Source organism: Lytechinus variegatus, chromosome 18, assembly GCF_018143015.1.
Source record: "Lytechinus variegatus isolate NC3 chromosome 18, Lvar_3.0, whole genome shotgun sequence".
NCBI classification, from domain to species: domain Eukaryota; kingdom Metazoa; phylum Echinodermata; class Echinoidea; order Temnopleuroida; family Toxopneustidae; genus Lytechinus; species Lytechinus variegatus.
In genome coordinates, this window is record NC_054757.1 from 5,541,243 (window position 1) to 5,555,675 (window position 14,433).

General features: G+C 37.5%; 1 protein-coding gene across 1 annotated transcript in view; it reads left to right on the forward strand.

The window, feature by feature from the left end:
• The window catches only part of LOC121432263 (rho GTPase-activating protein 24-like), a 41,562-nt gene that overhangs the window by 1,195 nt on the left and 25,934 nt on the right, over positions 1 to 14,433 (forward strand). Inside the window, exon 2 of the mRNA XM_041630124.1 lies at positions 4,843 to 5,112. Coding sequence (XP_041486058.1) covers positions 4,866 to 5,112 — 247 coding nt within the window. The 5' untranslated portion in view covers positions 4,843 to 4,865. The remainder of the gene's footprint in view (positions 1 to 4,842; positions 5,113 to 14,433) is intronic.

Genomic DNA, 14,433 nt, shown 5'->3' on the forward strand with positions numbered 1-14,433 from the left:
TGATAACCTTTTTTGGGGAGGTAGGGGGGCTTGTCAAAAAATGATGGTGTTCCCCCCCCTCCTGAAATTTAGGTTGATTACCTTTTTTTGGTCCATCCCAGAATATCAGGTGGACCCCCTCCCTAAATGTTTTGGCTTTCGCCGCCAATGGTTGAACAAACTTAGATATGATTGATATTGACTGGGCATGCTGAACCCAACTTGTAATTATATTCGTCACTTGTCCATCTTTCCGCTGCGCACTGTGCGCTAAGGGGTATAGGGAATGAGGGCAGGGGTGCGCAGGGAGGGGTGACCACCAAAGAGGGGTGAATAGAAGGGGTGCGTGAGAGGGATGATGGGGGTTGATTAGCAGGTGACAGAGGTTCGTTTATAGGGGAAAGTATGTTACCATGGTAGTTTGTCTTATTCGGTGTTATCATGCATAATATACCTTGCCATATCAGACACTTGGATAGATCACCTGGCATATATGTCAGTCATGGACCAAGACGTTTTTTATAATGTCCTTGTTGTTGTATCAAGTATGGCAATCTTTATTCACATAATTTACTTTTCATTTAAAGATCCATTCCCAACCCTAACTATTGGATCATTTTACTCCGTTTCAACTCTTTTAATTGAAGGCAAAATGTATACAAGCTTTGAAGGATCGTGACGTATGATATATCACATGTTTTCCTTTGTCACGATAGTAATATGGAGAGATTGAACAACCACTGCTCGGGACCTACAGTGGAAATACTTTCAAATACCTATTTATTTCATTAGTTATTTGTTTATATTTATTCATTTATTTTTCTATTTGTTCAATTGTTCATTTATTTATTTATTAATTTATTTATCTATACACTCTGAAAACACTGAGTAAAATTTTACCGAATATTTGGTAAAAGGGAACATGCATGTTTGCTTGGTATTTTTTGTACCCCATATTGGGCAACATTGCGTAAGATTTAGAAAATATTGGGTAAACCTTTTTAGAGTGTATATTTATTTATTCAGCATGTTCAGTTAGTAAGTTATATTTGTTCATTCATTTGTCTATTTATTTATACACCCTGAAAACACTGAGTAAAATTTTACTTAATATTTGGTAGAAGGGAACATGCATGTTTGCATGGCATTTTTTTGTACCCCATATTGGGCTATTTCAACGCAACATTGCGTAAAATTTAGAAAATATTGGGTAAACCTTTTTCGAATGTATTTTCATTTATTCCGTTACTTAGTTAGTTAGTTTTATTTATTTATCTATTTGTCTATTTATTTATTTCTTCATTTATTTATTTATTTATAACAATTGTTCGTTTATTTATCTGTCTTTAAACATCCATCATTTAGTATAATGTATGCATTTTTCGTGTCTTTTACCCCTGGGGGTGGTTGATCGAGAATTCAACTCTAATATTCCACTTTTCCAGCTATCTATCTCAATCTAACTCATATATTCCCTATTAATCACAATATGACGTCACAGTTGATTTTTATCAGGCGATCTATGAAAAGTAAGCGTGATATAGTCTTTCTCAATGATCACTTGGCATGATGTCACGTTTTAGGAGAGCAGTTCTCACTGACACTACTTTCTAACCATTTTCTGCCCAGTTTGCTCATTCATCGTTCATGTTATGGAACCTGCTTGTGTGTTCTTGTATAAAAGTGTAAAGTGGTGGTGGTGGTGGGGGTGGGGTAGCATTTAAATTGTGGTTGAACCGTTAGTGGAGTAATAGTTGGGAAATGTGGGGCTACATACTATAAGGACAGTGCAGGTGAATTTTAGTAGGGAACAAGGTGACTTAAATGCGACCCTTTTTCTCAATTAAAAATCGATTATGTCTAGTTTCACCTATACCCAGCCCACTCGTCGAAATATTTTCTCCTTCGTTTGTTCGTTCTGTACGTCTGATATTACTAGAAAATAATATAAGCGGTCGCCCCGTGTCCCCACGTGGTACCAACCCTGTTAATTAGCACTATGACCACTGGGGATACATTGTAATGCTTTAGTATTTTGTAATAATTCATCTGTTTTTATCAAGTGCACATATTACCAGATTACTGAAGAAAACAAGAAATAACACCGAATAAAGTGTGCAAAATCATATCAGAGTCGATTTATTTTGCATAACAACGTATAATGACTTTTTGGCTATCTACAGTTTCCACATTATCTTTATTTCTTTGGTTATGTTTTTATGTTTTTCTACATTTTTATTTAATTTTTATCATTATATATGCGTGACACTATTTATTTTTGGCAATTTTAGTGGTCCGTATGCTCTACTTAATTTTGACAACTGTGTGCAGTAACGCTATTTTTAAGGTAGACATGGGAATCTGCCATGATTAGACCTCCCAGTGTGAATGAACCTGAGCATTATGAGGCTGCCCCAGTGGATGCAATTTATACTTATTGGAATATTTGAATTTCCTGTTTACACGATGCTACGGAGGATAGGCCTGATCGCGACGATGGAAGGGGGCTTCATGATTGGGGGGGGTGAGACAGAGGTATCTGTGTCCAGTAGCGTACCTAGAATTTTCCACAGGGGGTGGGGCATAATAGTCCGCAAAAAAATTGACTAAAAAAAGTCTTCAACCAAAAAATAAAGGAATTCGTGCCAGAAAGAAAATTGACAAGCCCCCCCCCCAAAAAAAGGTCCTCAACAGGATATAAAGGACATTTCACAGCAGATAAAAATTGACAAGCAAAAAGAAAAAAAAGGTCCTCTACTTCTCGTCGGGGGGGGGGGCAAGGATAGGTCCCTTGCATGGGTTGTGACTCTGCCCCCTTACCATCACCCCCCCCCCCGTAGGTACGGTAGTGTCTGTGTCGATGTGGGGGAGAAGTGGGTGACAAATAATGAAATGATCTTCTGTCGAAAGTCGAAACACTTTTTCCCTCTAAAACACGAAAAGGGGCTTAAAATCTGTCCCGATGTAAAGTGTGTATAATGGTAACTTTGCGGTAGGCCTATATCACCTATAGATAAATCATGTTAGCTTTTTAATCCTAATTTATCAGAAGCATGTTAAAACATTAGAAGGCATACACAGTCATTTGTGACCATTCATTTATTTCATTGCTCCTGTTTTTCTCAACCTTCATTTCTCTCTCCCTCTCTCTCTCTCTCTCTCTCAAACAGATTTACCCAATATTGGGTAAAATGGGAACATGCATGTTTTGTAAATTTTACGCAATTTTGCGTTGAAATTGCCCAATATGGGGTAAAAAAAATACCCATCAAACAAGCATGTTCCCTTTCTACCCAATATTGCAGTATTGGGTAATCTTTCACTCAGAGTGGGGTTTTTTTCAGAGTGCACATACACTCTGTCCAATGTCTTCTCTTTTATTATTCTCACTCATGCATTTTCATTTCATATCTCACTTTTCCTCAGAATATGACGAAATTTCGAGATGTTCAATTAATAACTTGTTCAGACATTTCGATGAATCCTGGTAATACTAACCCATACAATCATCATACAATAATCCAAACGATAATCCTAATCAATGGATTAAGATAATCCCCATCTAGGCATCCATTTTAATCCAGGGGTGGATTTAATCATCAATTTTTCCATAGAATATATTTAATTCGTCATCCCGAATTACGTACTCTCTAATGAACTTCGAGTTAATCGGGTATTCACCGCAATGCAAACCGCAGATAAGACGCGAATGTGATCAAATATCTCTGCTGTCTGAAAAGTATAATCTATCATCTCTCATTAGTAATCTTGGATTGAGTAGTTGAAATATAGCAAATGTAAGGACTAAAGTTTGCTGGGATTGATTTGCAAATCATACTGACTTCTGTAAGATTACTTTTACGTTAATTGTATTAGGGTACGATCAAGGGACTACCACATATAAGGCCGAGTTGATTCTATTAATTTGAAGAAATTGATCGAATAGATTACGTTAAACTTTGCGAAAAGCAAGGTGTTCTAAATATCTTATTGTTTTCTGAGACAGAGAAGTTGATTCCACACGTTTCCATCAGAAGCTAAGTGTAGGTGGAAATGCTACGGAGGTGCTTTTGTGAAAACAGGAAAGGAAATAAAATTACAATCATACGACGGCACATGTTTTGCAGCTTTGTTCTGAAAACTGCATAACGCCATGATTCAGGATTTGAACCGTTTCCAACAGCAAAACTAATTTAGTGCCACCAGACATCTATCAAGCAGAACTTTGTTTCATTCTAAAGTTCTGATGTAAACGTTTTATTGTTAATGAAATTGGGACTGTACGTAGATGATTTTAGAGGAACCTGGTGAGAGGGGAGAGGAGATAGAAGGAACCTTGGAGGAGGAGGAGGGATGGGGAGCAGGAAGGTATGGGGAGGGGAGGAGGAGGGGTCGAGGAGGAGGATGGTGAGAAGGAACAGGAAGGGGTGGAATATCGACTTGTATGGGTATCGTATCCATGGCATACGAATGTCAATCAGATATGATTATTTACAATATGTTATGTTACACCGAGGTTTTTTTTTCCTGGCTGCTAAGAAGCACGAATGCCTGTGAGAAGGCAACCGGGAGACCAACGGCTTAAGGTCCTCTCCGAGGGACCTGGTAATGAGGATAAATGTCTTACCAAAGGGCACTAGCGCACCACTTGGGAATCGAACCCGGGTCACCGGAATCCGAAACCCCCGCTCTACTGACTGAGCTATCGCGCTTCCCCGTGTGGGACCGACCTTTAACGTCACCATCCGAAAGATGTGGCCAGAGCTCAGACCTTTACGAAAATGAACTACAAAAAGTACATTATCTCTCTTAAACCCCAATTGTTACTTTTATTTTCCACCAATCTTACCCTCAACCATCCAGGCACCAGCCCATACACCCCCACCATGCCGCATCACATCGACAACCCACCTTTCAACCGCAAAGACGCCATCTGGTCCGGCTGGCTCATCAGTCGAATCCCCAGCCTCATCCCGTTCCGTCCGTGGAAGCAGTACTGGTTTGTACTCACCAATGACCGGATCCATTACTTCAAGCACGCCGGCTCCGTCCCGCTCCATGGCTGCCGCATGATCTCCAGGACCAGTAAGGACCCAGAGGAGCCGCTTGGATTTGTTCTCGAGATCATCCCACGTAAGTAGCATCATTTTTTGTCATTGTGATGTGGTTTCCCTTCGAACGTCATGTTTTTTTCAAAAAAATACATAAATAAAAGATAATCAATGACCTTGGAATCCTTGTAAAACCTCACCCTCATGTGCCTCGACATAATGATTCAAGCTAGCAAAAGTGATTTGAAATGCCCCATGAAAAGATTCAGCATCTGTAGTCAAACCTGTGGACGCCTCTCCAAAGCAGCCACCTGCCCATTGTGACCACTAGCACCGATTCCCCAAGAAGCAGATTACATAATAAAGAACCTGACTAAAGCAGCCACTTGCCCATAGTGACCACTGATACATATTTCCATGAAAGCAGTAGTTTGAGTATAAGAACCTGTCTATAGCGGCCACTGTCTATAAATACCACATTTTGTGTCTCTCTTGTGTGGTCACTATAGATATGTTTCACTGTATTCGTATAGTCAAATAGTCAGATATACTGGATGGTGTCTTGCTCTAAAGAGATGTAAGACATTTGCAATAATAACAATAATTGTCATTCATATAGCACTTTATCAATCTACGACTGCTCAAAGCGCTTCACAATTATTATTACCCGGTCACTGGATTCATAGCATTTCAAGCAGCTTAAATATTAGGCGCACACTTGCATGTAACAAAAACAAAACATTTTCATATTATCTTGAGTTTATCTATAGACTGATTGTGTCTGCTTTCTACTGAAGATGTTGAGTTATTATACAGTATCAACATGCAATTTAAATATCGGTAGGGTCTATGGCAAGTTTTGGAAAACATCACATTTTAGGGCATATCCAGTGGCGTACAGTGGGTCACGGCAATGGGGGGCACCAGCAAAAATTTTGAGTCACTAAGGGAGCGCACTCAGTTGCCAGTTATACTGACCTTTTTAAGGACATGCATTGCCATTAAACGGATACCGGTATGTATCTATGTACAATGGGAGCGCGAAGGTCGAGCTGAAATTTCTGTATGTATTGACCCAAAACAGGGAATATATTTTAGGAATCACATCTCAGCATAGTCATTTAATGCTACATGTAGTACAATCCTTTGCTGATTTTGTTGGAATTATATCTAAACAAATTTAGCACTTTTTGTAGACATAGTCATCAAGATGATCATACGCATCTAACTAATCAAATACTACGAGCGCGATGCGCGAGCTAAAAATTCAGGAAATTCAGACCTGAAGAGGGGCATTCTAATGCTTGTTTGCAGGAATTCACTAAGACCGTACGTATTTCACTAACCAAATGATGCGAGCGCGAAGCGCGAGCTGAAATTTTTTTATATAGAGATAAGAAAATTGACATTATAAGGACAGATTTTAGGAATTCATGAAGAGCAGACATCTCACCAATCAACTAATGCGAACGTTAGCACGGACAGGATATGCTTTATTTTAAGACCTTGAATAGGGCAATCAGTTTAAGTTGTAATAGAAAAAGAAGCAAATGTCACTACATGAAATAAAAATAATTCGAATTGCGAGGAAATATATTTGGTGTACAGTATATTGATTTGAAAACGGGAGGTTTTAGTACAAGAGGATTATATATCTCGTTAAACAGTCTATGCGAGCACCAGGAACAATAAAGACATAAGCCCTGAGCAAATAATGTTTCATAAAGTTATGAAATAATGCTTCTTATGTAATATAACATAATTATAATACAATATAACATTTATAATGAACATAATTTCTTCTTTCCCCACTACGTTTCTCTTCCTTTCTCCCTCTTTTTTCTCCTTTTCCCCGTTTTTTTTGCCAGCCGATTGAGGGGGCACGTGCCCCCCATGCCCCCCCCCCCATAGTTACGCCACTGGGCATATCAGATTTAATACTATGGAGAGGTGTATTTGACTGCTTTGAAAAAAAAAGGGCAACGACGGATTGCTTAATATGTTTATGTATTACCATGAAAATCTCCAAAATGTTAATGTAATCTATATTACCACAAATTTAGCTTTAGCATCAATGAAACACAAATGCCAACAAAAAAGATAAGTATTTGATTCATGCTTGTCTTCAAAGAAAAGCTTTGTAGGATTATTTCATACATGGAAACAAGTTTGTTTATCTGTAGACCCACTAAAATGATAAGCTTTTAGGGAAAAGGGGAACAAGAGCACAAAGAAGAAAAATTATACATTCCCCAAATCATTCGAAGTTGTATGATGATAAAAAAGTGACATTGAATACTGAGTTGATTATTGGCAAGTAGAATCGACAGCTCATGGCTGCGATTGATTTAAGCAATAGTCCCATCCGCTTGAATCCATGCTGGGAGGTTGTCGCATTACTCTATTCCTTGCATCGACCCTATATCCACGAGGAGACAATACCACTTAACATTGTGATCCCATAATCATCCTGAATCGAATGCCTGTTCCGGATTTCAGTTCAAGGTGCTCCATAACTTGCCCTGGTTGGACCCCTCACTGGGAGTTCCAGGTCTATATTTAGACCCGGTGTCAAAAACGTGACAGGATATGGCTTTTATTGGACAACACGAGGAGGGGGACTCCTTCCGATATCTTAATTCATCCTGGGGCGCGTTTCAGAAAGAGTTGCAATCAATCGCAACTCTAAAAATCATGCGCAAGTCCCGAATGCGCGTTGTTGATTGGTTGAAAATCAAATTGCGCGTAATTTTTAGAGTTGCGATTGATTGCAACTCTTTCTGCAACGGGCCCCTGATCTATTATGGAGCCTGTCATGCCATTCGTTACGTGTGTTACTGTCACACCAACGAAACCGACTCCAAACCGACCTCTACCCCGGGAGCAGTCCTCCCTTCGTGAGGTCCGTATCATTTATTTTGTTTGCTTGTTTTGGTTTTGTGTTTCCCCTTTGATCTCCTTCTTTTCTTACTTTCTTCATCTTATGCGTAATTTATCGGGGGGGGGGGTAAAGCGTGGTTGAGTGTGTGAGTTTTTTTTATGTTTTATTTGTTTTTGTGGTTTTGTTTGTATCATAACTCCCTCTAATTAATTTGATTTAATGATATTGTAAATGAGCAAAAATCATGTTCAACTTGATATTTATCTATAGTGTGCTTAGGGTGGGTTTTTTCATTCTATTCATAGATATTTTGAGAAAATTCTGTTTTGATTTATTGTTATTTCCTTGAGTATATATTGACTCTAAGTTTACTTTCGGAATAATAAAGTCAGAATGTATTAGGTGCATGCCAGTATTTTGTATTAATTTTGTCTCTCCTTGATTATGTATATTTGTAATTTGTATGTTTGCATGTAAACAAAATGAATTTCCATTAAGTTGGACAATAAAACATTATGCAATAATGTGTGAATTATGAATCGATGAAATTAATGAGTTCATGTTATACATTGTTTTTAAATGTTACATATAATGAGGAAGATATCAAATGTGATTTTAAAACAACAAAAAAACATATATAATGTTGTTTCAAATGGTGTGTCGTCGGTGGGTTTGTAGTCAGTATATAAGGAGTTTTCGCATTTACTACGGGGAATCTGTCTACAACGCATCGATTCCTTTGAAATTGCGATTAAAATCACAATGGAGAGCTGAGTGGACTAGAAAGGCAGATCACCTGAAGATTAGCACCAGAGGAACAATTGAAAATTATGTCGTTGTCCAGAGTCAAGAGATTCCGATGTTGTCCCCGGTCCACCAACTTTCGATAAAAGCCTCTCAGCTGTCCACTTTGATGTGACTTGCATTTCTAAAGGATTTTGTGCGTTGTAGAGTGTTTCTCCGTAGTAAATGCGAAAAGTCCGGGGCCCGTATTCTGATAGCAGGTTTAACTTAAACTCAGGTTTAAAGTTGTGGTTTAAGTATGGAAAGCCATTTGTTACATAAATCACTAACAGTGGAGATATCATACTTCAGCTCACTTGGCTCTCAAAATGATTGTCTATAGAAAGTATAAATAGATGACTGTCATCACCATCGATGAACCAGGAAAGAGCACAGTAAATACAAGAAACATACAACTTAATAAAAAAATTGATACTTTTGGCTTCCCATACTTAAACTACAACTTTAAACCTGAGTTTGTGATAAACCTGCTATCAGAATACGGGCCCGGGGGTTTTGGTGTGACCGTGACGTAAGACGAAGCATCTTCGGTGCGGTGTGACAGCCGAAATATCCCACCCCACCTTACACGTGAGCTTGATTGTTTTGATGGATGGGAAACATTAATTGATTACTTTCTAAGAATATGATCCTTCCCAGGCACATGAAACCAGGGATCTGTCTCATCACAAAGACTTTTGATAATACTTTGAAAGAGGATTGAGTATTTTACCCGATACTGGGTAAAAATGGATCATATTTATATACTTGTTGGATAAGATTTTGTCTCATATTAGGTGTAATGCATGTTTCGTGGGTAATTTTTTTCAACGCAATATTGGGTATAATTTACACAGTTTATGGCATCATTTTACCAAACAAAAATGCATATTCCCTTTTTACCCAATATTGAGTAAAGTTATATTCAAATCAACGATGATGTTCTCCTGAGTTATATACTTCATTATATTAACAACTAAAATAATAATTAAAAATTGTATATTCATCACCATGTTCATTTCAGATAATTCAAGTGTAAGTACACTAGACTGCTATATAGTATTTATGTTATGAGATATACCATGTAATCATTGATTTTTGTAATTTGTCGGAACGCAGAATGAAAATAAAAAATCAACCAAACAAACACACTTAAAAAAAGTTTTACACAATATTGGGTAAAATTGGAATAGGCCTATGCATGTTGGTTGGATAAAAGTTACCAAATATTTTGTAAATTTTACACAATTTTGCTTTGATATAGCCCAATATAGGGTAAAAAAATACCCAGCAAACATGCATGTTCACTTTCTACCCAATATCTGGTAAAATTTTACTCAGTGTTTTAGAGTGAACAAATTCAAATCATAGTTTGAGTTTATTCGAATCAATCACAATCTAATATAAGACGTGCCCCTGAATTCATCTTGTTTATGTAGTCTCTGTATGGGATTCTGTGATAACTATCGTCCGTCATGGAGTAATTAATTATCTTCCTTTTTTTGGTTTATCAACAAAGAAAAAATCTTAACCCCCCCTCCCCAATTCTATAATCCTTGATCCGCCCCTTGGAAGACTATCTTCTTTACAGCTGTATATCGTTGTATAGTCCTCCAGGGGAGATCGCCAGTACATCAAGGCACAAACTTTCACTGAAGCCTTGAGTATGTTTTGACAAATAAAGTTTGTCATGTTTATAGACAAGGACCATTGATTGCTTGTAAAATTGAAATACTCCGAATCTAATTTGCAGCTGATTACGACAGTATATTATTCCTACGACGAAATGCTTCTCAAACAAATTGAGTTAATTACAGTAACCCCATTTGACTCCTCGTCTTAGTAGGGGCGAGAGTCCGTAACGTTATGCAAACAACTGGGGAGCGTTTCATGAAAGGACTTGTCGGACATTTTATCCGACAAGTCCCATTTTATCCGACAGTTACCATAGGAACAGTGCCTCTCAGCCAATCAAATTCATGGAAAGATGTCAGATCTGACAACTTGTCGGATGAAATATTGATGAAACGCTCCCCTGGTTTGGCATTTGGACGAAGTGCTTTCTAACGAAAGTTTTTCGAGATAATTTCACTCGTACATTTTTGTTTATTAGGCATATAATATATATTTGACATGTTAGTTTAAAAATCTTTGGTTCAATAGAATATGAACGATAATTCAAATTTTGAAATATGTTTATTATGTTTTATCTACGTCATTACGTCTGTAGTGGAAACGGATCAAAGCATGAACAATGTTATGGTTTATAATAATAATAATAATAATAATAATAATAATAATAATTGGATAATAATTAGGTTTTATTACGATAGTTGTTCCACATTACGCTAAGAAAGAGGGGGTAATAACAGGGTCTCATATTTATAGAACAGGGGAATACCATTTCCTTCTTGCATTAGCAAGGTGAAGAATGCCTTACAAACCCCATTTGTGTCCCACGTTATGTTAAGAAAGAGACAGGGGTACTATGATGAGCGTTTTGAAGAGATAAGTGCACCGTTTGCCCCCTTACGTTCGTGAGGATCGGAAAAGTTTTACCGTACAGCTCCATGGTATTTACTTTACATTACCCGAAATTCTGGAAGAATGCTGATAATCTGAGCTGAGAAAGAGGGAGGGATAGTAATAGTGTCTCATATTTGATTTTGTTTTGTTTTATTTACCAATATAAAAACAATACATATAAAATTACAACATAATATAATACATGATAAAATAGCATTGAATGGATCGCCCTAGTCAGCTGAGCCATTACAGCACGACTGTTCTGTCGAGGGGTCCAGAAATTCTGATATACGGCATTAGTTGGATAGAAAGGTTGCCCCATAATTTTCAGGAGTAAAAAAGATATTTGCGAGACCCATAGGGGTAATAATATGACCCCATGTTAGGAGTGTGTTCAGGAGAACGGTGCCATGTTTGCCCCCTTATTTTCAAGGGTGAAGAGAATGCATCACAAGCCCCTTCGTTGTGTTACAATAATTATTTGTTGGCTAAGATTGCATTAACCATGTCTTTGTCCGACTTTGTTAAGTTCAAGATAAGTTTATGTTGACATATAAACCAAGTCCGTGGTTCTCTTCTGAACACATGACAGGTCCATCACAAACATACAATACATTAACATTATTATAATGATATTAGACAGATATTAAAAATTTGGTTTAAAGGCTGTAATAACTTGACATCTTGTTGATGGTTTGTTGAGAACAGTGCACTATCCTCCCCCCCCCTTGTTTTCAAGAATGAGAAGTTTAATAAACACCATTAATTACACCCATAGTATATGATGAGAAAAATAGTACAGGAGGAATAACTTGGTGCACTTACCGGTCCCACTGGTAACCCCCATATTTTCAAGAAAGAATTGAACGTATTTATACATTGTTCGAAATATACAGACACGATGGAGAAGCATGGTAGACATGGTTGGGGTAATAATATCTTCCCATGTTTCGAGTATCATGAGAAGAAAGGGGCACTTTTATAAAGTTATGTTAAGGAGTGTATTACCCTCACGCTGCCCTACATATTATAATTTAGAAAGAGCTTGGGGGTAATAACATGGCCCGTGTTAAGGGTGTGTTATAAAAAAAGAGTGCAATGTTCGCTCCTATATACGCTAAGGATAAGGGGAAGGGTGTATGCTTTTGAACCGATGCGTCATCGGCAAGACATCTTCCAAGTATATACATGTACATTATTGTTCATAAAGCTGAAAAGTACTACACTAAGTCGGGAGCAAATTAACTAAAAGCTTTGTGAAACAGCCCCTATTATTTCATGATCATGGTGATAGTCTTGTGTCATGCTTGGGTCACTTTACCAGAGGAATCGTTTGCCATTCACATGTTTTTGTTCTTTGTTTTTTTTAATGTTTTTATTCACGGTGCATGTGAAAATATGGTATAGCAATTTTAAACATTGATTCTACAGCGTCAGTGCCTCAGTTTATATTCAAACAAATATGAAGAAAAATTAAGAAACATTAAGCAACTGTTTGTTACATTATAAGCAAGGTCATGATACATTAGACGAATTATCATACATTAAGCAGCATATTCTCAGCTCATATTACACTATTTTTTTTAAAATGTAAGAAATCGAAAGTCATTTTCAATTGTGTCTGGTATTCGGAGAATTAAGTTTTGACGAAATATGAACCATATCGAAAGTACGAAGTTATGAGAAATTGGCCAACAATGTTAAACTAATTATGACTAACTTTTGAAACGAAATATGACTGTTATTTGTATGTGAAGGGTTATAATTTATGGAATTAATTAATGTAGTGATTCAATCAATTAAACGTTTGCTCTTTCGCGCTTTCCTATACCCCCCCCCCCCCCTCTATCTCTCTCTCTTACTCATTTGTCGCTCTCTTTCAAGCTCTCTCCTTCTTTATATGTCTCTGTCTTTGCCCCCACACTTTTATGTAAAGAGTGGTGTTCTAATTCGATAACAGTAATCATCTCCATAACTGTGGAGGTGCCGCGGCCGAGTGGTCTAAGGCGCCTGGCTATACATGGAAAGTCCGGGGTTCGATCCTCGGCCGCGGCACCTATGCCGGTGAACAATAAGGCATTTAATCTACAATGCTCTTTTATCATGCTTTCAAATAAATGGAAATGCTATATGCATTAATGGTAACTAGGTATGAACTTGTTTGAAAAAAAATCTTTCTGATAGCTATTATCAGAAAGATGATATCTGATAGTTATTATCTAATCATTTAGGTCCAATTGAATGCCGTTAAAGTGGAAAAATTGTTACAGAGCTGGAGGATTACAGCTTCCTTTTTAATAATATATGAAAAGTTGTATTATGATTTTAGAGATCCTCTTGTTTTTACAGTGATGGTGCAAATATCTGAATATAGGACAAATTCACCAAGCTTATACTTAACGTGCTACAAAAGAACCAGTTCACATATATGGAATCTTTTTCATGGGAGCTCACGTTCGTATGGTGGTCACTAGCGTATGGGGGGATTTCAATGTAAAGGGACACGGGACTGCTATTCACATTCATTAGGTTACCGTACGAATTGGCTGTAATGCAACTGGCATGATTGGAGCCCCATGTGAAATAATGGGTCACACTTTCTACAGCAGCTGTTCAGCTCCGAAGATTCACTTTAGGACAGTTGGAGCAGAAGCTCAAATTCGACTTCCTCTGCTCATTTATCATCACGATAAATTGCCCCCGTCCTTTAGAATGGCATCGGGATCAATTACCCCCTCCCAGAAGTAAGGCCCCGCCTGTATAGCCCCTTTCTGTACATCCGCTCGCCCGGATCGTTTTACACTGCGCGCGCCACTTCCGAATCATATAGCAATGTACAATCTTATTGCTTCATTTTTGTTTTGTCTTCTCTATCATGACGTCATTACAACCTCGTTCACGATGATTGAGGTGCGAGTCAAAACAAATAATATGAGTATCCTTTGAGTTTTACTTTTGGTCATTCTATGACTGTTCTTATATGAAACGATTTCAGGTCTAATTTTACGATTTCTTCTTTATATTTGAATGATACGGACATGCTGGAAAACAGATTTTACTTGTTGCTGATAGCATGTTTTTGTTATATTAAATTACTTTTTTAAATACGACAGTAGCAAAATTTTGTAAGAATTTAAGGAATTAAAATTAGGCAAGCTTGCATCGAATAATATAGTTTTTCCGACCAATAGTCATGATGCCCTCTGCAATTAG